Source organism: Schistocerca americana, chromosome 2, assembly GCF_021461395.2.
Source record: "Schistocerca americana isolate TAMUIC-IGC-003095 chromosome 2, iqSchAmer2.1, whole genome shotgun sequence".
Lineage (NCBI taxonomy): Eukaryota > Metazoa > Arthropoda > Insecta > Orthoptera > Acrididae > Schistocerca > Schistocerca americana.
The window spans coordinates 836,525,742-836,548,914 of NC_060120.1; the positions used below are offsets into that span (position 1 = coordinate 836,525,742).

General features: G+C 38.7%; 1 protein-coding gene across 1 annotated transcript in view; it reads left to right on the forward strand.

Moving 5' to 3' along the window:
• LOC124595653 (WD repeat and FYVE domain-containing protein 2) overlaps window positions 1-23,173 on the forward strand; it is a 74,582-nt gene that overhangs the window by 46,141 nt on the left and 5,268 nt on the right. The window contains exons 4-6 of the mRNA XM_047134494.1: window positions 4,183-4,422; window positions 4,577-4,682; window positions 18,240-18,472. Of these exons, the coding sequence (XP_046990450.1) occupies window positions 4,183-4,422; window positions 4,577-4,682; window positions 18,240-18,472 (579 nt within the window). The remainder of the gene's footprint in view (window positions 1-4,182; window positions 4,423-4,576; window positions 4,683-18,239; window positions 18,473-23,173) is intronic.

Genomic DNA, 23,173 nt, shown 5'->3' on the forward strand with positions numbered 1-23,173 from the left:
TGCTATAATTTTGCATTTGGTGCACCTCACGTAACATGTTGCCGCATATGAAATTTAGCTGACATGTTGAATGTTTCTTTAGAGTTGGGTGGAGGTTTCTGTCTGTCACCAATCTCAAGAGAATTGATCTGACGTAGCACATACATTTGAAATTGCACTGCGTGAGCGATAAACCCAGAGTGAAATATCCGCAACATTCCTAGTGTTTCATAAACGGTTTCAGATATCAAAATGAGATTTTGGCAAATGATAGCATGCAGAGAGGAGGGTATTTTGCCACATTAGTATTATGCAAAACTTCATAATCTGGCATGTTATTCCACTAACTACAGACATTTTTGATGTAAGATGTAATTTTTAAGGCTCATCAATAGGTGATGAAAAGAGAACTTGAGAAATGGTTTGGGTTTTGGAACAATATAAGTGAAGACATTACACATTCTTTTGTGCTGTGCTTTTTCATGAGCTACTGACCGTACTTTTCCCCAGTTACTCGTGTAATAAAATAAATGAACCACTGTTTCAGAATTCTCTTCCAGTTGTGTCTGCACAACATGTTAGTGATGTGAGGATGTGTAAACTTCAGTGTTTTGGCAAAAGAATCAAATTTCAACATGGCAACCAGAGAAACATGTAGCTTTTACTCAAAATTCGCCACTTGTTGCACTTCTCTGAAAGTTACAAATGGTGGTTAACAATCCAGGAGAAAATAAATCACTGCATTTTCGGTGGAATTCCATTTAGATACTAACCAGAGCAGAGGTGACAGATATTTCTGAATGGTAACCATGCAAGTGTGGGCATGGAGGGGCCTCAATATTTACCCTCAGTTTAGAATAGCACTTTCCCTCCAGCATTTGCATTTTGCCTTCAACACCTGCCCGTAACCCCCCACCAATACAGCTGTCCCCCGTGCGTGCCCTGCTGTCTGCGCATCTACTGGCTGTGGTATTCTGCGCGGACTCTACCACCACATATCTACAGAGGAAATGACTTAGAAGTGAAAAGCAAAAGTACAAAACAGAAATTTTATTGACCTATCAAAAATGTATACATATTGTTTTTAATCAATTGCCAAATGATTCTGAGTCCTCTTCACTAGATTCCTTGTCCCTGGTCTCTCTGTACCAACGAACACATTAGAAACACATTTTTTAAATGCTTGATGAACAGTTTTTTTTCATGTTAAATTTCCAAGGTTGGTCAATCCGCTCGCACACTAGAGACAAGCTCACACACTTAACATGTCCTGTAGATGGTAAATGCCTGTCTGCTTTTGTTAGCCATCGCGTGTACATGTTGTTAAGTTTGTCCTTGAATGGTTCATTTAAAAAAAAAAAAACATCTGATGGCTGTGGAATTGCCATCACCCTTTCTGGAATTAGAGGCAAGTCTATTCTACCCTCTACTCATTTTCTCTTCACAGCCAAAGTGGTATGATGAGCGTACAAATGTAATAGAAGTATGTTTGACAAACCTAGCAAGGTACTAGGACTAACGTAGCCATACAAGTTTAATACACTCCAGAATCATGTCCTCTGTGAACCAGCCTCTTTAGTTACTACATAGAGAATTGCTGTTTTGAAATACCTTAGACATAAGGAATGTCTTGCAATTAAAAACAGTGAATGGTGGCAGTTTATGGCCACCAGCTATGCAAGGAAGCATGATGGACGTGCACTGCTTTTCATCACCTGTTGACGGTAGTTGGACATCTTTGCTCCCTTTTGCTTCTGTCATGTAATTTGTTGGCATATTAAAATATGCTAGAGTTTGGTCTGCATCACCTGTCTGACCAAGAAGAAAATCAATTTTTGACAATACAGGTTTATTCTAAATGATGGACCCATTTTCAAAACTTCATTTTCATTTAAGTATAAATCCAAAAAGTACAAGCTTTATACCAATGAAAAGAGAAAGTTTCAAAGCTTTTTTTCAGTGTTTGATATCAATTTAATAAATTTAATAATTTGTAATTAATTGGTTTTTAATAATTATTTAATAATTAGAAATGTGATAGATGTTATAATTGTTCAATGTGGACACCGTTGGCTGCACAGCAAACATCGATGTGGTAGCCAAACTTGTCTGCCACACACATGAAAGTATATCTACTGTTACTGAGTGCATGGCAGCAGTGATCCAGTTCTGCAGATTGTTCAGAGTGGTTGGTAGAGGTGGGACGTAAACAGCTTCCTTCACATAACCGGGTGCGAGATCAGGAGATCTCGGTAGCCAGGAGCGGAGCCAGGTCCTCAAGTTCCCTGCGACTGATTCATTACTGAGGAAGGGAGTCATTCAGAAAGCCTCGTACATCATGGTGCCAATGGGGCAGAGCTCCATCCTGTCGGAAAATGAAGTCCTGGGTACTTCCATAACTTGAGGGAACATCCGTTGTTCCAACATGACCAAGTACAGGATTTCCATTACAGTAGTAATCGGTAGGGCTTGTGCAGCAAACACCACCTTAGAACTTTCCATACAGTTGTTTGGGGCATTCCAAGTTCTCGGCTGGCTCTATTGGTAGACTTACAGGCACTGTGCACAAAACTTTCTTGAATCCATCGGACATCATCGTCTGACACACAGTCAACCTGTGCTTTTTTCCTTTGTACATACTCCCAGTCTGTTCAAACTGCTTAAATTAAAGGCTAATGCTTTTGCGAGTTGGTGGTTGAATACTGAATTTGGTACGAAATGCCCGCTGCACTGCAATTTGTGACACTCTTTTCACAAACTCGAACACGAACACGGAAAAACATGATCCACAGCTGCTAACTCATTCACAACTGACAGTTAAACGGAATGACAGCTTAATTGCCATGGGAACTCTACCAGCTGCTTCTGACACCGCCCACCTCCCACTATCTGTCAGAAACTTTGAAACTTCCTCTTTTCATTGGTATAAAGCTTGTTCATTTTGGATTTGTACTTCAATACTTTCTGAAGAAGAGAAATGTGTTAACATCGAATATAGATTTAAGTGTCAGGAAGTCGTTTCTGAAAGTATTTGTATGGAGTGTAGCCGTGTATGGAAGTGAAACATGGACGATAACTAGTTTGGACAAGAAGAGAATAGAAGCTTTCGAAATGTGGTGCTACAGAAGAATGCTGAAGATAAGGTGGGTAGATCATGTAACTAATGAGGAGGTATTGAATAGGATTGGGGAGAAGAGAAGTTTGTGGCACAGCTTGACTAGAAGAAGGGATTGGTTGGAGGACATGTTTTGAGGCATCAAGGGATCACAAATTTAGCATTGGAGGGCAGCATGGAGGGTAAAAATCGTAGAGGGAGACCAAGAGATGAATACACTAAGCAGATTCAGAAGGATGTAGGTTGCAGTAGGTACTGGGAGATGAAGCAGCTTGCACAGGATAGAGTAGCATGGAGAGCTGCATCAAACCAGTCTCAGGACTGAAGTCCACAACAACAACAACAACAACAACAACAACAACAACTTGAATACATACGAATTTTTGAAAATGGGTCCATCATTTAGAATAACCTGTATAATGTAACTGGATAGATAAAAAAATCTGCTAACCAAGCAGTGGCAGTAGAACACACACATGAAAAATGGTATGACATCTGCAAGCTTTCAGAGACAGTGGTCCCTCTCTGCAGAAGAGTTGAAAGGGAAGGAAGAGGGGTGAAGGAAAAGGACTGGAGAGGTTTAGAAAAAGTTCTGAAAAGTCACATAGTGCCTTTACAGCATCTCAGACTGCCTGTAAATATCTGTGAACTCCATGTATCCGAATTTAGTGTTACCACACAGAACATGTCGTACATGAATCCATTCAGCACAGGAGATAGCTGCGGCAGCTTGTGACATGACACACAGTGTTGCCCATGTCACATGAATCTTGTGACAGTGTGTCATTGTTGTGTGCCACAGTGTTACAAGTTGTTGTCTCACAATAAATGGGGCCTTCTGCATGGACGCTTTAGAGGCAGTCTTTATCCAGCAGTGTTGCTGCTGCTGCTGCTGTTGATGATTGTGATAATAATATAATCTCTCGCTTACTTTTATCTTTAATAAAATTGGTACCTAGCTGTTAACAAATGTGCCAAAAGTAGAGTACTAGTTCAAATTTCAAGACATCTACACAAATTTCATGTCATGATGCATAATGTTACTGATTATCATTTCTGTGTACCATGTTTCCTTAAGCAACTTTCAGATTTGATGCACCGTCAAAGCATGCTTTTGTCGGTGATTACTCAGGACAGATAACAATGCTGAAATTGGAAAATACTGGTGTTCAAGTTATAACTGCTCTGAAAGGTCACACAGGAAGTATACGTACACTAGCTTGGGACTCTGAAAAACAGCTGCTTTTTTCTGGAAGCTTTGATCAAAGTGTGATTGTCTGGGATATTGGTGGTCAGCAAGGAACTGCATATGAACTACAAGGTCACCAGTAAGTATGCATAAAAAAAGAAGGCAAAAATTACTGTGATAGTGTCAGGTGCCTATTGTGGTGATTCTCGTATTTGGAGCCATGAAATAGACATTTAGAATAAATGTATGCTATTCCAGTATTCAGTAATATAGCTCGTTATTACATTTTACAGTAACAAGGTGACAGCACTCTGCTATGCTAGTCTCAGCCAGCAGCTTATCTCTGGAGGGGAAGACCATGTGTTAGTTTTCTGGGATATGACAGCTGAACGAAAGGAGGTAAGTGGCCTGTGAAGTGTTAAGCTGCTGAGTGTTTTCTATGTTGATGAATTGCTTCAATAGTAAAGTAATTTTTCTTCTGTGACTAGCTCATCTGACAAAAGACAGTGAAAGACTAGGCAGTGTTTATAATACTCAGATATTGAATCTTGTATGGAATGAAAATTACAGATTATTTCATTTGCTTAATTGAAAGCCAGTGTATTGTTGCTTTCATATTGCAGTGCCACTAAGTACAGTACCAAGATTGAGTTACTTGCTGTGTCTGCATTTTTAACAGCTGGAGTTTATCAAAACTAGTACATCATTCTAAAGCATAAGCAATTGAATTGTCTAGTAGACAAAATTTTTAAATTTAAAAATTTTTATTTGTGAAATGATAGGGATGCTTTACATTTCTTCAAGTTATACACTGCAGTGCAGGAAGAATACACAAATTTGAGATATATGTTACTTGCATTGTTGTTAAGGATAACGTAGTGGCCATTGAAGTATTTGCCAACATCTAAATGTTTGAAAGCAAAGATTTTCTAAACTGCCATGTATTACTTTATTGTTAACATTTTAATGACAGAAATATTATATTATATGCTTATGACATCCATTTTTTTTCATGCTTCAGATAATGTGTCTATCTTATTTTAATACTGCTGTAATATAAGGAAATTTGTTAACATTGCTGAAGGGTGTGTTGTTATTAAAATACATTTTACAGAGGTGGCTAGATAATCTGCATTATATCTAGCATGCTGCTTTGTACTACTGGATTAATTGTGGATTAAAAATCCATACCTCTGCACAAGTTCAGAATTTCTCCTGTTTCTATGTGCCACACAAAGTCTCATATATATTGGTAATCCTTTATCAATGGTGTTTCTGTGGTCAGCAACCCAATAATTTGTTTCCTGCTGTCCAGTCTGACTTGTTTGTAAGGCATGAATGTGAAAGATTGTTAGTGGGACATGAGAAACACCTACACAGGGAAGCAGGTTAAATGGCCACTCTGCAACTCTGAGGACAATGTAGCATGGTTAGGTGGAATATTGGAAGTACTGGTGATTAACTTGCACCTATTAAAATAAATGTCACATGATTGGCAAATCAAAGACTTTAATCATGGAAGCTCTAAGACCTGCACTGCTAGTAAAGATGTCATCGTACTAACCAGGAGTCGTTTGATGCCCCCTCCCCCAAGAATCAGTTATTATCAAGAGGTTTTTCTTTTCCCACATAAAGAAGCATGATGCTGGTTAAAAATGAATTATAGAGCTTTGTGGTAAGTTTCCCAGAACCACAACCTGTTACAATGACATTAGGAAACTCTTTCATTAACTTTTCAACAGTTTTTTGAACCCTCGTACCAAAATTTGCCGTGGCTTCTTGAAATTGCAAAAACTCTTGTAGTAATAATTCCTCAATCATCACCACATACAGTGCCAGAGGTGCACACATTCCATTTTTAACCTGCTCATGCTTGTCTGTTACCAAGGTAGGCAAGCTATCACACAATACCAGCCAAATGGGCAGGCTGTCTTACTCTCATCTGAGGAAAGCTATGCCTAACCCAAACAGGCTGACGGAATATTGCTTGCCTGCCTGTACTCCTGCTGAATTACACTACATAGCAGTTTATTCTGTTCACCTTCATTGTGGTGTTATGAGTAGCGCTTGTATGCTGGTGAAAAGTTTTTTTTTACCCAAGTATCTCTATAACCATCCATAACTGCATAAATTCTGATGGTGCAGGACTTTGTCCATGAACTGACCTCGGGATTGTGTCCCGTAAATTTCATTCAGGATGGCCAGACCATTCGCTCGAATTGTTCAGTGTGTCTCGTACAATTGTGGCGTGGTGGGAAGGTGCAATGTCATCCATTGTTGTTTGTGAACATGAAGTCAATGAATGGCTGCCAATGGTCTCCAAGTAGGTGAACATAACTATTTCCAGTTAGTGATTGGTTCAGTTGTACCAAAGGATCCAGTCCATTCCATATAAACACAGCCCACACCATTATGGAATCACCACCAGCTTGCACAATGCCTTGTTGACAGTTTTGGTCCATGGCTTTGTGGTGTCTGCACTACACTCGAACCCTACCATCAGCTCCTACCAACAGAAATCGGGATTCATTGACCAGGCCACAGTTATCCAGTTGTCTAAGGTCCAATCTATATGGTCATGAGCCCAGGAGAGGTGTTGCAGGTGATGTCATGCTGTTAGCAGAGGCACTGGCATTGGTCGTCTGCTGCCTTAACCCAATAATGTCAGATTTCGGTACACTGTCATAACAGACACATTCGTCATACACCCCACGTTGATTTCTGCAATTATTTCATGCAGTGTTGGTTGTCTGTTAGCACTGATAACTGTAGGCAAAAGTTGCTGCTCTCAGTTGTTAAGTGAAGGCCATTGGCCACTGTGTTGTCCATGCTAAGAGGTAATGCCCGAAATTTGGTATTCTCAGCATGCCCTTGACACTGCGGATCTGGGAATATTGAATTCCCTAACAATTTCCGAAATGGAGTGTCCCCTGCATCTAGATGTAATTACCAGTCTGCAATGAAAGTCTGTTAATTCTCATCATGCAGCTATAGTCATGTCGGAAGCCTTTTCGCATGAATCACCTGAGTACATTTGATGCCTTTACTGATATACTGCCCTCTTATAACTTGTGTAAGCAGTACTGCCGCCATCTGTTTATGTTTATATCACTATGCGGTGACTTTTGTCACCTCAGTATAATTTAATAACATCCATTAAGAATCTTTGATCCAGTTCTCTCTCTTTCAACTTCACCCACAGTTCATTAGTGGGTAAATTGTTGTACATTTTCTCTCAGTCAATTAATGCAACATGCGTCTGCAGTCCAACCTCCTCTCCATTTAATACTCTTTCAAACAGCCTCCATAGCATTTGTGGACCAGACTTCCCTTGCTGTGGATATTTTGATCCATACCCTTCTGAACCGTTCCATGTCAAGCAGCATAGGTGCCAATCTGACCCTTTTCAATTATGAAATTTGGTGTGTTCATTGCACATGACAAGATAATGAAAAATACTAAATTACAGAATCTTAGCTCAAGACAAGAGTAATGGCCACTCGAAGTTCTACAAATGTGCAGAAAAGTCAGTGCTGGCAAAAACGGCTGTGACTTCTTCTCTAATAAAGATAAAACAGTGAACCACGTAATTTTGGAAAGGTCTTGAAACAAGCTTTTCAGTGATAAGCCATTTTGTCATATTTGAAGAATGTACACAGTGAAGATCAGTGACATTGACCTTCGACCTTGAATATCTCAAAACATGTCGCCTTCAAAATTGAATGAAGAAAATGTTACTTCTTCATGTTACACTACACAACATAGTAAAAAATAGAGATGGTTTGAAACTGGGATAAGGAGATATAAATTAATATGTCCAGCAATGTGCTGCATTAATGCAAAATAAACAGTATTCAGACTCCAACAACATAACACAAAGCTCTGAAAAATATGTTTACTATTAAAAAGGTGGTATTAATAATATAGCACAGAAATTTAGTACAGTTAGCAGGCCAGTAGCAAGCATTTATAATATGGGAGGTCACACACTATGACATGTGACTGTCAATGATGCAAAACATGATATAGGCATCCCAGCTGAATGTATGCTTGGAAGGCGTGGTAAACCGGTTCAGATTTACAGAAACAAATGTGACAGATGTGTAACCTAGACTTACTATGCTTCAATGCTAGGAAGCGACACATGACACTGCACATATTATGGTCAAGAAAATATGTTTGCCCTGTTGCTGCTCTCACATGAACCTTTGTAAGAATGTCCACCTTGTCCACAGTTAGAGCATCAGGTTTCTCTTGGTATACATATGAAGGTGAAGGGCCAAGAGGATGTAGGAAGCTAATTGCAACCATATTGATATCTTCATTAACATTCTAAACACATTCAAGCATCCAACAAACCCTGTGATATCGTCAAAGTATGAGTCTCATTGGGACCTAGCTAAGACTCATTTCTGATGTCTGACGAATTGGAGAAAACTTTCATTTGAACTTTGTAATAGCCAGTGGGAATAATACAATGTAACTTGTGCGAGTGTGTGCAGATCACTCTTGCAGGAGAGATTCTTCATCATCATCGTCACTGTTAGTCATATAATGAAAGTGACACACCGCAATGGTCTTCGATCACCATTCAGACATCTGTCTGTGTGTCATTATCTGAGAATTGTAGATACACTGCACACTGTCACGAGCAGCAAGCCTCTTGATGATACCAGCAATACCATCACATGGTCTTTTGCCATATAATGTGGCCAAAAAATGCCAGTCTGCATGGATGCTGAAATCAGCCTGATGAAAAGTTTTGTTGGCAAAGTCTTGTGATTTTTATACTGGTCTGTAGCACCATTTGAGAAGTAGAAAACATACTTAGGTCTTTATTGGAAAAGGTATTTCATAAAGCTAAATAAGTGACACTGAAAAAGATGAACACTCACTGTATCATTTTATGGCATTCTGATGTTATAACAAATGAAATGGCATCAACGGCACGACTTTCTGGATGTCTATAATAAACAACAGATGGATGAATGGCAGCCTCTGCATTGTTCCAATAAAACCTCTGCACCTCATTGTGCAGGATAAATGATAATATTCTGGAAAATCACATATTACAATTTATTCATTGTCACCAAGTGTGTCTTTCAGATTTTGCAGATTCACACTGTTGGGTGGCTATGAAGGAATGCAACAAAAGCTTTTTTAATGAACCTGCAAGGTTTTCCAAGAAATCTTCCACAGGTGGTACACATGTCTAGAGAGTTGTTCTGTCTGTACATGTCCACAGTTCATTTTATTTCATCAATTTCATTTTCATCAGACAACTCTTGCAGGTGCGGCTTGATGGAATATGTACTTGGGCAGTTTCCACAACTGGACATATAGCATTTTGGCAGTGCAGGATTACAAATTATCCAACCAAGACAGCGTTTGTAGGTGCTAAGGTGACAGTGTGTATCACATGTCAACTCTCTTCATCTGGAACGTTCCAGCACGATCTTCACATTTTTGTGACTACTGCAAACGCACACACTGGGTACCAGTTGCACTAGCCAAAACACAGTTCTTGCGTCGCAACTGGCAGAATTTCAGTAATCTTATTTTCGGTCGTGCACGTTCATCTGATACAGTTCGTGCAGATTTCCCAACAGTATCCATTTTTGTTTATAAGTCCTGGAACCATTTTCCTTGACGGAGACAAAATCAGTCTTTCCAGGCAAACAATGGCTTATATTGTCTCTGTTATAGAATTCTGTGACACTGTTCACGCTTTGTTCACTTAAGAAATGTTTAGGTCTTGGATTGGGAGTTGCTAAGATGCCATATTCTTTGACTAATTGTTTTACTTTTCTCACTGAATAGTTAGGGACTCCAAATTCATTTTCAATTCTTCAAATGCTCCAAATTCTTGGAGGAAATATCAGAATTTCTCTTTCAATTGCATTATCATTTCAGATTCAACATTTGTTTGATAATCTGCATTTTCTTCCACACTAGGTGTATATTTACTTCGGAATACCTCAGCCACTTGCCCAATATCTTTCTGTGCACATTTTTTCTCTCCCAGTCTCTTCTTTCTCCTTGGGGACTAACCAAGAAGTACGAAACTATCATTTAATGCATCTAAATCAATTTTTGGGGCTACAGATGTGTCTGGTTCATCTGAGGAGCTATGCAGGTTTGTGGTTTCCATTTGTTTCAGTGTAGCTGGGTCAACCACCGGCCCTTGTCCTGAATTAATTTTTTTCTACATTTATCACCTATTTTGTAGTCTGCTGTTATGCCACCAATCATATCAACCATTTGCACTTTATGTAGATTGTTCTTGTATCTGTTGTGAACATCATCTCTGAATGGTTTACAGTAATACGTGATCCTCTCAAAACCCATCTTCAAAGTGGATTGTATAATTTCAAAATCCAACACCTCTTGCAGCAGCTCTTTGTGTACGTGTAGCAGCCACACTGACATATAATATTTGATAGCTTGATATTGGCCTGCCTACATTGTTACCACTCTGTGTATTGTTATAACACTGCCTTTTTAACAATAAACTTGTTTTTCAGTGCTTTGTTTTATATTGTTGGAGTCTGAATACAATTTATTTTGCATTAATGCAACACATTGCTGTACATATTAATTTACATCTCCTAATCCCATTGTCATCCCAACTAAATTTTTTACTATGTTGTATAGTGTAACATGAAGAAGCAATTTTTTTCCCATCAATTTCGAAGGTGACATGTTTTGAGAAATTCAAGGTCGACGATCAAGGTGAGTAACCTTAATTGTTTAAGTCTTCAAATATGACAAAATTGCTTATCATTGAAAAGCTTGTTTCAAGACCTTTCCAAAATTACCTGGTTCACTGTTCTGTCTGTACTAGAACAGAAGTTACAGCCAGTTTTCTCAGCAGTGTTTGTCAGATTCTCTGCACATTTTTTAGAACTCCAAGTGGCCATTATTCTTGTCTTATGTGTGCTAAAATTCTGTAATTTGGTATTTTTCATTCTATTGTCATATGCAATGAACATACCAAACTTCATGAAAATCGAAGAGGCTCGGGTAGAAAATAGTACTTCTCTGTGTTGATTTGATGTCTTTGTCTTACAGCTCCTCACAGCCTGTTGAAGAACTTTTATACCTAAATGCCATAATTCGTCCTGTTCCATCCTCACCTCACATCTGTGTGAGAATTCAGGCTGACTTTCCTGGACTAAATTCATAACATACTTTGTCCATTGACCATGATTAATGTTCTTATGATGTAACTTAGCCCCACAAATCATTCTCTGTACATATTCACATATTTCTTCCTGCACCTTGTTTTTCTTTTTGAACATTTCTCATTTTACTTCTGTATTTAGAGTCCTCTATCGCTCTCTCCTTTGACTATCGTTCACATTCAGGAACATCAAATAAGCTGCTCTTTTCTTAATTTTTCTAAATTACACCAAACTGGTTTCATCTTCTTTTCATATACCCGAAGGGCTCATTTCACTGTTTCATCATTGGCCACCTTTACGTGCTCATATTCCTGTTCTGCTGTTCTCTCTGCACTCTCCAATTTTTTTACTGCCACTGTTGATAAAAGTACTTAGTACCATCTTCCCTTAGACTGTCCAAGTTGTACCTCATAATTTCATTCTTGTTGGCATGTTGCATCCTCTTCTGTTCGCCACCCTTCCAGAAGGTATAGGGGATATAAATTTTACATTCCACCATGTGGTGGACACTTCCACAGTGTGCCTATTTTTTAACTCTTGACCACCTGTACTTTCAAACTGACTTTTTGCCTCAAGATTAGATAATCTATGGTTATACCGTGTAAATTTATGTCTGTCCTTGTGAGCAAATAATGTATTTTCCACTCAAAATTCATACTGCGCCAATAAATCCACCAACCTTTTCCTATTCTCATTCCCAACATCTTCCTCATGCATCCCTTACCATTCTCTGCCATTAAAATCTTCTGCCAGTATCAGCTCATAGCCACTTGGAATGGCTTCTGTAGTTTCTATCAGCATCTGTTCAGAATCTTTTACTTTCAATGATGAGTCTTCAGTTGGGTCATACACTTCCAATGTGATTATATTCATGGCTCTAGCTTTCCGGTTTAGCTTTATCAACGTTTCACTAACTGCCTGCCACAAGGTTATGTATTTTGACCATAGTTTATTTGTCCATGCCATTAACATAATGTGGGAACTCCAGGAGATATTCACAACCTGTACCTTTCTTTTCTGTTTCGGAAAGGACAGCTTCAACAATGCTGTGTCACCTTATATCAATTAAAACTTCTTGTTGTGAATATAATAGAGGGAAACATTCCACGTGGGAAAAATATATCTAAAAACAAAGATGATGTAACTTACCAAACGAAAGCGTTGGTATGTTGATAGACACACAGGTTCGATTCTTGAAGAATAATATCACAGTACACAAATCTTTTAACTGACATTTTTCAACTGCATTATGCATTGAATTTTCATGACATTCGTTATCCACAGTACGTGAAGAATTGTGTGTCATCTCCACTTTTGTAGTAAAATGTAAATTTTTGTGATTTTCAAGAAATTTGCAGTAACGCTATTTGTTCTTGATATGTTAGCAAGGTCTCACAACTGCACAAGTTAACTGCCGAATGGAGCCTGTCACAGTGTCTGTGATAGAACTGCCCATGTGTAAAGCAGTTCTGGGTATCTTACTGATTGCAAGTGTAAGGGATTTCACAAATCGCGACAGGCATACATTTTCATGAAAACTTGTGTTTTGGTCATTTACTTGTCCATAATTATAATCTTTGTTGTAATGATAAAAATTTGTAAACAGTCAAATAACATTGGAAATGCAATAAAATACATGTATTTTTTCTGTTATATTACCTGTGAAATGTAATATGGAAGAAATAATGTGACCAATGTTTAAAAAAATTATGACTCCAAGAAATAAAGAAAAAAGTTAGCAGGACTGGATCCAGCATATGCGCTGGTTGAACACTTCCCACTGGACCACCACTATCTTGTACTCAGTGTTGCAATGCAGTGGTATATAATAAACACGTAAAAATTCTCTTGTGATTTTCTCAAAATTGTGTAAGTAGTACTCCTCACTGCTTGCACACGGACTACTAGAAGTGTACAAAGTTAGAAGTAAATCCTTGATCTGAACATTGTGGCCTGTCCTAGTAAGTAGCCTTGTATTGTTATCCTCCTACAGTTACTCAATAATAGCATCTTGCTGTGCACCAAAGTATCATCAGCAAACAGTCACAGATTGCTGCTCACACTGCCCACCAGATCATTCCTGTGTATAGAAAACAGCAGCAGTCGAGTCACACTTCCGTGGGGCACTCCTGCTGCATACTCATAATTGAGAACAGCCTACTGGGTTCTATTACTTAAGAAGTCTTAGAGCCACTCAATATCTGAGAATCTATTCCATATGCTTGTACCTTCATCAACAGTTTGCAATGTGGTATGGTGTCAAATGCTTTCTGGAAATCTGGGAATATGGCGTCTGCCTGTTAGCCTTCACCCATGGTTCACAGGATATCATATGAGAAAAGAGTGAGCTGATTTTTGCACAAGTGATGCTTTCTAAAACTGTGCTAATTTGTGGATAGAAGCTGTTTAGTCTCAAGGAAATTAAATATTTAAACAGAGAATGTGTCCAAGAATTTTTCAGAAAGCCAATATTAAGAGTGTTGTTCTGTAAGTTTATGGGTCTGTCCTTTTAGTCTTCTTGTATACAGGAGTCACCTAAACTTTTTCCAGTCACTTGGGACTTTGCACTGGGTGAGAGATTCATGATAAATGCAAGATAAGTAAGGAACCAGTGCCGTACAGTACTCTTTGTAAAACCAAACTGGAATTTCATCTGGGCATGATGACATATTTGTTTTCAAGTCTTTTAATTGCTTCTCTGTGCTAGGGGTGCCTATTACTGTGCCCTCCACATATGAGTCCATGCAACTGTCAAATAATGATATGTTTGTAAGAAATTCCTGCATGAACATTTTCTTAAATGAGACATTTGAAACTATAGCTTTCCTTTTGCTGTCTTCTGTTGCTACACAAGGTGCCTGAATAAAAGCCTTTAACCTACTTAGTGATTTTGCATGGGACCAGAATATTTTCAAGTTCTCAGCAAAATCTTTTCTTAAGGTATGGTGATGGTAATTGTATGCCTCACGTATTGATCTTTTTATAGATGCAGTAATCTCTAATAATTTTTTTCTGTTACCATGTGCACATTCTTCTTTAGCACATTCCGAATTTTGTTGTTAAACCACAGTGGGTCATTTTGATTCTTATTTCACTTACTCGGCATATATTTCTCTAGTGTGTGGTGTACAATCTGTTGAAGCTTTGCCCATAATTTCTCTGTGTAGTGCTGTAGTTCTAGAGCATTTGGTCATTCCACAGTCACATGGTTCAGCTCTGTGAAACAGAGCTACTCCAAGGCCTAGTCAACAGTTAAGTACAAGATGACATCATTCTAATGAATATCAATCTTGTTGTTTCCATTTAGATCTAGATTTCTGTGTGCGCATTCAAGTAGTCAGGAAATTTATATTTTTTACTTTGAGTTTGAGCAGTTTTTATTTTTTGTTTGCTAAATATTAAATTTATTTTTCCTAGATTTGATACTGTGATCCATGTGTTGGATTTGGCTTTGCCAAAGAGGGTTACAAGCACAGTATGTAGACATGATAGTCATGTATAGCTCCCATAATCATAGTTCCAAAGTAACTCAACAAAACCACCACTGAAACTAATCTTTATACAAAATTCATGCCTCTTGTATGAGATAGATACACTTGGAGATTTTCATGTCTCAACTGAAGATAGAAATATAGCTGGTGGCGTGATAACATTATTGACAACATTTATTGTTGCTGTGCTATTAGCAAGCAACAAATTTGTTACACAGACAGATGTATGGTTAACATTGCTTGCTAAGAGAGACTGTATCTGATTCATCTTAAGTGTGTGCAGAATTCCCAACACCTATAATTTTGCCAGTGCGTTCATTTCATTTGTCCTATGATCGTAATGGTGCTTTCCAGTGATGGAGTTGTGCTCATTCATAGCACATCTACAAAAAATAGTTAAATGTTACTTAAAAATCAGCACCATTGTAGTGTTATGGATACAAATTTTCACCTATACTCCTCTGTCTGAGTATGATATTTTTTAGTTGTGTGTGTGTGTGTGTGTGTGTGTGTGTGTGTGAGAGAGAGAGAGAGAGAGAGAGAGAGAGAGAGAGAGAGAGATATTTGCACAATACCAAGCAATGGAGAATCCAGAATGGTATGTAACAATATTATGGAAAGGATAGTTGTTATTCACCATATAGGGGAGGTGCTGAGTCGCAGATAGGCACAATAAAAAGACTGTCAGAAAGTGAGCTTTCAGCCAACAAGGCCTTTACTGGAAATACACACACACACACACACACACACACACACACACACACCTACCTGCAGTCTCTGGCTGCTGAGGCCAGATTGTGAACAGCAGCACATGAAGAGTGAAGCTTGGGTGGTGGTGGTAGTGGTAATGAGGAGGGGGGCATGGGGGGGGGGACAGTAAAGTGCTGGTTGTGGGAGCTTACAGGGACGAGGTGGAGAGAGGGCAGGGCAGTTAGGTGCAGTCAGGCGGTTAGGAGAAGAAAGGGGAGTAGCGGAAAAGGAGAGAAGTAAAAACACTGTGGGTGTGTTGGTGGAATAGAGGGCTGTGTAGTTCTGGAATGAGAGCAGGGAGGGAAACCCTACTGTGCTATCTCCCCTCCTCCGCGCCCCAGCCTCCTCCTTTCCTACTTAGCCCCACCACCCAGTTGTTTCTCCCATCATGCGCTGCTGCTCATAGTCTATCCTCAGCAGCCAGAGACTGCATTAATGTGTGTGTGTGTGTGTGTGTGTGTGTGTGTGTGTGTGTGTGTGTGTGTGTGTGTTTTGTCTGTTTCCAACAAAGGCCCTATTGGCCAAAAGCTCGCATTCGGACAGACTTTTCATTGTAGCTATCTGCAACTCAGCATCTCCACTATATGGTGAGTAGCAGCTACCCTTCTCATAGATTTGCAAAATAATAGTGCCAGAGCTTTTGCGATCTTTCTTATAGTTATATGGCTGGTCACATACGTTCAGCATTATGAAATGTCTGTTCATTATTGTGTGGAAATCCTCTCTACAGTGCTTCATTTCTTAAGTAGTGTAGTCCGTTGACTGACAATTGTATTTTTCAAACCTTGCTTGGTTTATTGTGTTGGATCAAAGAGAGGTACACAGAAGGAAATTTACAGCAGTACATTGTCCAGTCACATTAAAGTGATCACCTGTTAGAAGCCTCACTAACCACCTTTTGCAGTGCGGATTGCTGTTAGATGTTCAGGAAGAGACTCAGTGAGGATCTGGAGCAATGGTCAGTTGCACTAGGTTTCCCACCTAAGAACCCATTGCATGATCAGCCCGAGTGAGGTGGTCCCACAGATTCTTGGTTGGATTTAAATCCTAGGAGACTGGTGGCCAGGGGAGAATGGTAAACTAATGCTGTTACTCTTCAAACACCCCCCCCCCCCCCCCCACATACACACACACACATGCACACACACTTACTGCGAGCTGTCTGACAAGTTGCATTATCCTTCTGGTTGATGCCATCAGCAGAGGAAAAAAGTGATCACCTGTTAGAAACCTCACTAACCACCTTTTGCAGTACGGACTGCTGTGAGATGTTCAGGAAGAGATTCAGTGCGTGTGGGGGTGGAAAAGGCCCTCAAGGATAGATGCATACTTGTATTGATCCATTGTGCCTTCCAGAATAAGGAGATCACCCAGAGAATGCCGTGGAAACATTCCCCAAACCATAACGCTTCCTCCTCTGCCCTGGATCCCTTTGCTTTCAGAGGTTTCGTGATGTACACGTCAACAGCCATCTGTCTGTCTGGAGCGTGTGATTCATCTGAAAAGGGCACAAGTCGCCACTCTGTGTACATCCAATTCCAGTATTGGCATGAAAATTCCAGCCCTCATTACTGATGAACAGCAGTCAGCACAGGTGCATGGAACAGGTGCCTGCTGAAGAGGCCCATACGCAGCAGTGTTAGCGCAATGGTCATTGAAGAGACTGTTGGTAGCCTCCTGGTTCATCTGAGTGGTCAATTGCTTAACAGTTGCGTGTATACTCACCTGTACGCATGTCTGCAGCCATTGTCCACCACTGTCATCTGTGGTCCATGGTGCGTGTGTCACAGGTTCCTTGGCACTAGTTTTGCATAGTACCATTTTGCCAAGCCTAGTATATTTTAACCACAGCGATACATGAACAGTTTACAGACTTAGCCATTTTGGAAATGCTTCTGCCAAACGCTAATGATTGTGCCCAGTTGGACATCGTGTAAATAGCTAAATTTCCGCAATATGACAACTGCATGGTTTGCCACATCCCCCTGACATGCTTTATATGCTGTTGATGGCTACTAATGCCATCTGCCATCAATGAGTGGCAACTGCTTGTTGATGCCGAATGTGGGTGGTGGTCACATTAAAGTGATTAGACCTTGTACATATATATTGTAGGAAGGTTGTGTGAAATGAATGGTGCATAAAATACATTTGCAATAAAATCCCTATTGTGTGAATAAGAAAGGAATAGTGATGTAGTAATAGCTAAAATAAAACAGTTTAAATCTCAGTAATGATTTAAAGTAGAGTACATGAAATTTTTAAATTTTGTTCACAGTAGCCAGAATTAGACACTCGCATAACTGTTACTTGTCATTTAACTGTCTCAAAGTTAATCTCAAACATTTTAATTTTGTTAAGAGTTAAGACTATTTATTATCCCTTCTCATGAAAAAGTAACAATCGTGATCTTTGGATATGAAGTTAGGTTTCAGAGAGTGGGTTACTTTTGTGCAAAGTATGACAAAAATTACTAAAATTTCTTCCATTAAGGTGTGATCTAACAGTTCTGTATGGGCTTCGTGCCATAGACTCCCGAATGGCAGGAATCTGATACATGTCAGCGTTGCGGACGTCCGTTCTTCTGGAATTTGCGTGCCATGATGGACCAACGCCAACTGGGTCTGCGACAGCACCATTGTCGGTTATGCGGTCGTGCAGTATGTGATCGTTGCAGCAATGGTCGTTCAACTATTCCCGTCATGGGATTTGAATTTGATGTTCGCGTCTGTGACCCTTGTCATGTCCAGCTGAAGGATGCTGAGTAAGTGATACAAATTGTTTATATTTACAGTGCTTTTCTGCAGAAAATTGGAAAATAAACTATGATAAGCAATATTTGTTTATTGTTTTCCTGTGACTCTTTCTGATATTCTTACTCTGTAAAAAAAAAAAAGAGAAATTATTTTAGTGTAAATTGTCGAATGTATTTGTAACATGTTGCAGTGAACTTCTAACTGCATTCTCTACGAGTGTGAATTATGCTTGTGTGCACAATTATTTTTTTTTTTCTATTTAGTTTGTTTTGCCAAGCTATATATAACTAAAATGTAGTCATCTAGTTGTTTTTATAAAAATACTGATAAAAATAGTGATTGTGGATGAGCTAGATAGGGACTGTGTACATGGCATGCAAATGAGAGAGAGACAGATGGAAAAAGTAAGCAGGCTGTTTCTATTTCAAAAGTAATCACCATAACTTTTAATACATTTATCCCACTGTAAGTCAAGGCAGTTGATGCCTTCATGGAAAAATTTTTGTGTTCGTCTCTGGAACCATGATCATACCCAGGCTGTAATGAACATTCTACTTACTTTTTTCCACCTCACTTGTTTTCATTTTGACTGTTCCCCATAGAATGTGGGTTTCGAGACCTCAACCAGAATAGAGAGAAACATGCCAAGAATAAGCAGTATTCGTACAATATAAAATTAACTGGCTGAGGAATCAGAGAAAGGGAACTTGAATTTTTAAAGATATTAGGGAATTTATTTATATATTAGTCACTAGGGAAAGAGAAGAAGCAGAACAGAAAAGTAGACAATACTGAACATTCTACATGTATGGGAGGGGAATTATTAACAACCTAGGTTGAGAAAGGCTATTATTGAAATAATACGAAATGGAAGTGAGTCAGTTTTTATGGCTGATAGAATTTCACAATGGGTTGCCGTGGTGAATCAAGTGAGTATTAGATGAATCATCTGAAAGAAACATTATTGATAGAGGGCACCATTCTTGTTCACATATTGTGTCGTGGTACTCGTGTTCCCTGTTTCACGATGATACAAAAAGATCCGCACTTCTTTGATATCATTCATCAATTCTACTGGATAAGGATTCCAGAAGAGGTCAGAAAAGCATAATGTCGGCAGTCTCATTAGTAGATTTGTTAAATATTCTAAGTGTTTGGCCTATAAAATGCAGTCTTTGCTGTGATGTTCCTACAACACTTTCAGTAAGATGTTTCAATTTGTGTTGTTAAATTTTAATTAATGGTAAAGTTTAATTCATAAGTATAAATTTGAATATATAATTTTTAAATTTGTCTGATTTATTACGGATCTTCAGCTTAAAGGAATCTTCAAACTTTTTATTGTTTATAGACAATTGTCACTCTTTGTCTCATGCTAATATTGTGTCTAAATCGTTTTGTTATTAGTTTTCATCTTCTGATGACTTTACTAGACAGTAAATGATAGCATCAGCTGCAAACAGTCTCAAAGGGCTTCTCAACTTCATCATCAGGATTAGTTAATGTCAGCAGGTCAGACATAACTGTTTTAATTAGGTTCTTGAATGTCAATAGTTATCTGTTAAGTTAGCTTGTTCAGTTCTAACTGGATTGCCATGAAGAAAGGATGTGATTGTTCTGTATTTTGTGTTACACAGCACAACATTGAAAGTAAATCCCTTTTTCTGTTGTACAGCACTGTTCTTGGTCATTGATTTTGAACATAAGTTTTATTGATTGGGTTTTTATGTACATAATGGGGCAGTTCTTGTGCCTCAGAGGCATAGTTAATTTATCGGCTTCACCATATTAACACAAATGGTTGATTGTTACAGACTCGCAAGGGAAGAGGAAGTGCATTGTCAGAGGTGAAATGTTATCAGAGTGTGTTTATGGTAAATGTAATACATAAGTGTAATATGAAACTGGATTCATTCCTATTATATGTTAGATGGGTAAAATACTGTTGAACTTTCATTGCCTCCGAGCAAAAGTTCATTCGTTGACTCAGAACCGACTTGGTTACATTTTTAATAGGTTATTCAAAAGTAGTTTACCCCAGATCTAGCTGAGCAAATGTACTTATCTTCACTACTTACTACTTTCGATCAGGGAGGATAGCTTTGTAAGTCTGTGGATGTTCTGCTGAGTCTTTTCACTGTGCAAGAAAAACTCTTTTTTTTCTAAATTATGAAGAAAATTGCTGTGACTAGTTTCGGTCTGTGAGTTTATCTTCAGGTGTCTTCGGACACATGCCATTGCTGAGAACTGACTGGTGATGCTGAGGTGTGGAACAGTATTACTGGAATGGTTTTTAAAACACATGCAAGGTTATTCGTAAGTATCTCCGGGTTTCAGAAGACTGCAAAAACTATTAGACATAAAGAAAAATGAACTCAGAGCATCTGTCCAAGTTTAAACTAACAATGTGCACTGTTGCGTAGTTGTCCTAGCCTCCTTCCTTGTCAGAACATGTAGACAAATCATCAGCTCCATATTGTTGTATCGAATTGGTTTGTACCTGCCGATAGGCGACCCAGTCGACAGATTTCCAAAGTGGGCAGCTGTCATTGTGCCTGCAGGGGCTTCAGCTAATTGTGCATACAAACACTCTTCATCTTTCACTGGCGTTTGTTGCGTAACAAACAGTACCCACATTGAGCACCTGTAATGTGAGTTAAAAAGGAGAAATGCTCCACCAACTGATGTGTGTGCATTTCTGTACGTCTTGTAGTTTGTGCATCGTTACATTAGCAGACACTCGAGGTATTCATGAATAACCCTTTAGAAACTTGTAGTGTGGCTGAGAACATTGACAAACATTTCTGCAGTGAAGTATCACATAGAGGAAGAAAATGTTCCTGTAAGGAAGTACTACATGATGATCTGCCACGAACAGTACAGGTCTAGTGTGACAGCAATCTAGCACAACTGCCATCTGATAGTACAACAGGTGCACGTAAAAGAATTAACGCATGCATTATATGCGCAGGCGCACTAGATGGCAGCAGTGCGCGAGTGCACAGACGGGGGTACTCAAAGAGTATGCTTGCTGCTTGTTACTGTTGTTATATGTGCCTAGCAGCTAACTTCAGCTATTCATATTGGAGATTTTTACACATTTTTTTAGTGAGCAAATTTTCGTTTATGCAGTAATTACACAAAAGTAATATTTTTGCCAGCAGGCTTTCTTTTATGCAAGGTGTTTGCAAAAAGCTTTCGTTGTACTGAATGCTGCGTGATCTAGAAATGAAATGGACCAAACAAGTACTAAGATGCAAATCCAGGCATATAGTAAGTAAAAGTGTCTGTATGATCCTCGTGATCTACTGTATCATAATAATGTTCAACAGCAATCGTTTATTTCTGAGGAAATATTCATATAACTATAGATGTGTGATTTTCAATTGTGTACATAGCACAATTGTCGAAAGTTCATGTTCCACTTGATTACTTTTCTGGTTGTATTTCACCATGCTAGGAAGGAAAAACTGGATATGGTTGGCAAACTCACAAAATATTGTTAAATTCTTACTTCCAACAAGGTGAAATTGCACCAGTGTCAGGTAAGCAAATTCCTTCCTATCTTATCAATGTGGCACGTCTTAAAACAAGCCACATCCATATTCATGAAGTGTCAAAATTCCTTTGGCTCTTTAGGCCCCCATCCCTTTATTAATAGGGACCATTTGCCCCTGCCATCTTCTCTTCTTTCCAGCCAGGTTCTGACCTAACATCTGGCTTTCAATGGTTGTTGTCATTCTGCCCAAATTTTAGTGGTTACAGACACTGCCAGAGCAGTAACTCCAAAAACAACTGTGTCCTCCATGTGCAAAATGCTGTACAAACATAGACTTGGGAGAAAATATTATTGCAGGAACAAGTGTCATAATATGAAATGAACAGTTGAGTGCATAATTCAGAACAGTAATAGTATAATTGTGTGATAGCTCTGTAAGACAACAATAATTACTTTATAAATTGGAAGATTGAACACTTACAAATTTTTTAACTCAAATGAATTACTTTACAAGAAATCAGACATTCTTCATAGAGTTTTGTGCAGTTACTGCTGTCTAGTGTGCATGCTTAGATTCATGGTGATTAGTATCGTGCACATATCGTGTATGTAATCAGTCAACATGAACTTGTGTGTGTTTCCAAACATGTACACTTTGGGCACTGTTGCATAGGCGTACACCTTAGGTGCATTGTGTAATAGTGGCCTTAGGCACATCTCTTGAGTTGACTCAGAAACTTGTAAATTGTGGAGCATATGGTGCAAAAGACTAAAATTTTGATTACAGTTCTCTGCTTAATGAGTAATTTTTATCAGTTATGTGTCAGTTTGGTATAAAAAGAACCCAAGCAATTTTTATAAGCTTTTATAGTTAAAATGTTAGTGATATGAAGTTGTTATTTGTATATTTAATTTATTGTTTATGTTATCCAACATTGAGTGTATGCCATGGTTCTTTGTGTGAATTTGATGTATGTATTTGTGGACCAGGGAGACATACACAGGTCTTAAACGCACAAGCTTCAGGCACAAATAAAGTTCATCTCTTGTTTGGGGACTGGGTAATCCCGTTTGCAGAATAGTGACAAAAGAGGTGAAGTAAATTATTTTAAGAAAGGCAAAGATACTCAGCAGCACTGACCAAGAGAATTATGACAAGATATGGTGAAATGGAAATTAACAGTGGTTTAAAACAGATAATATTTAAAAA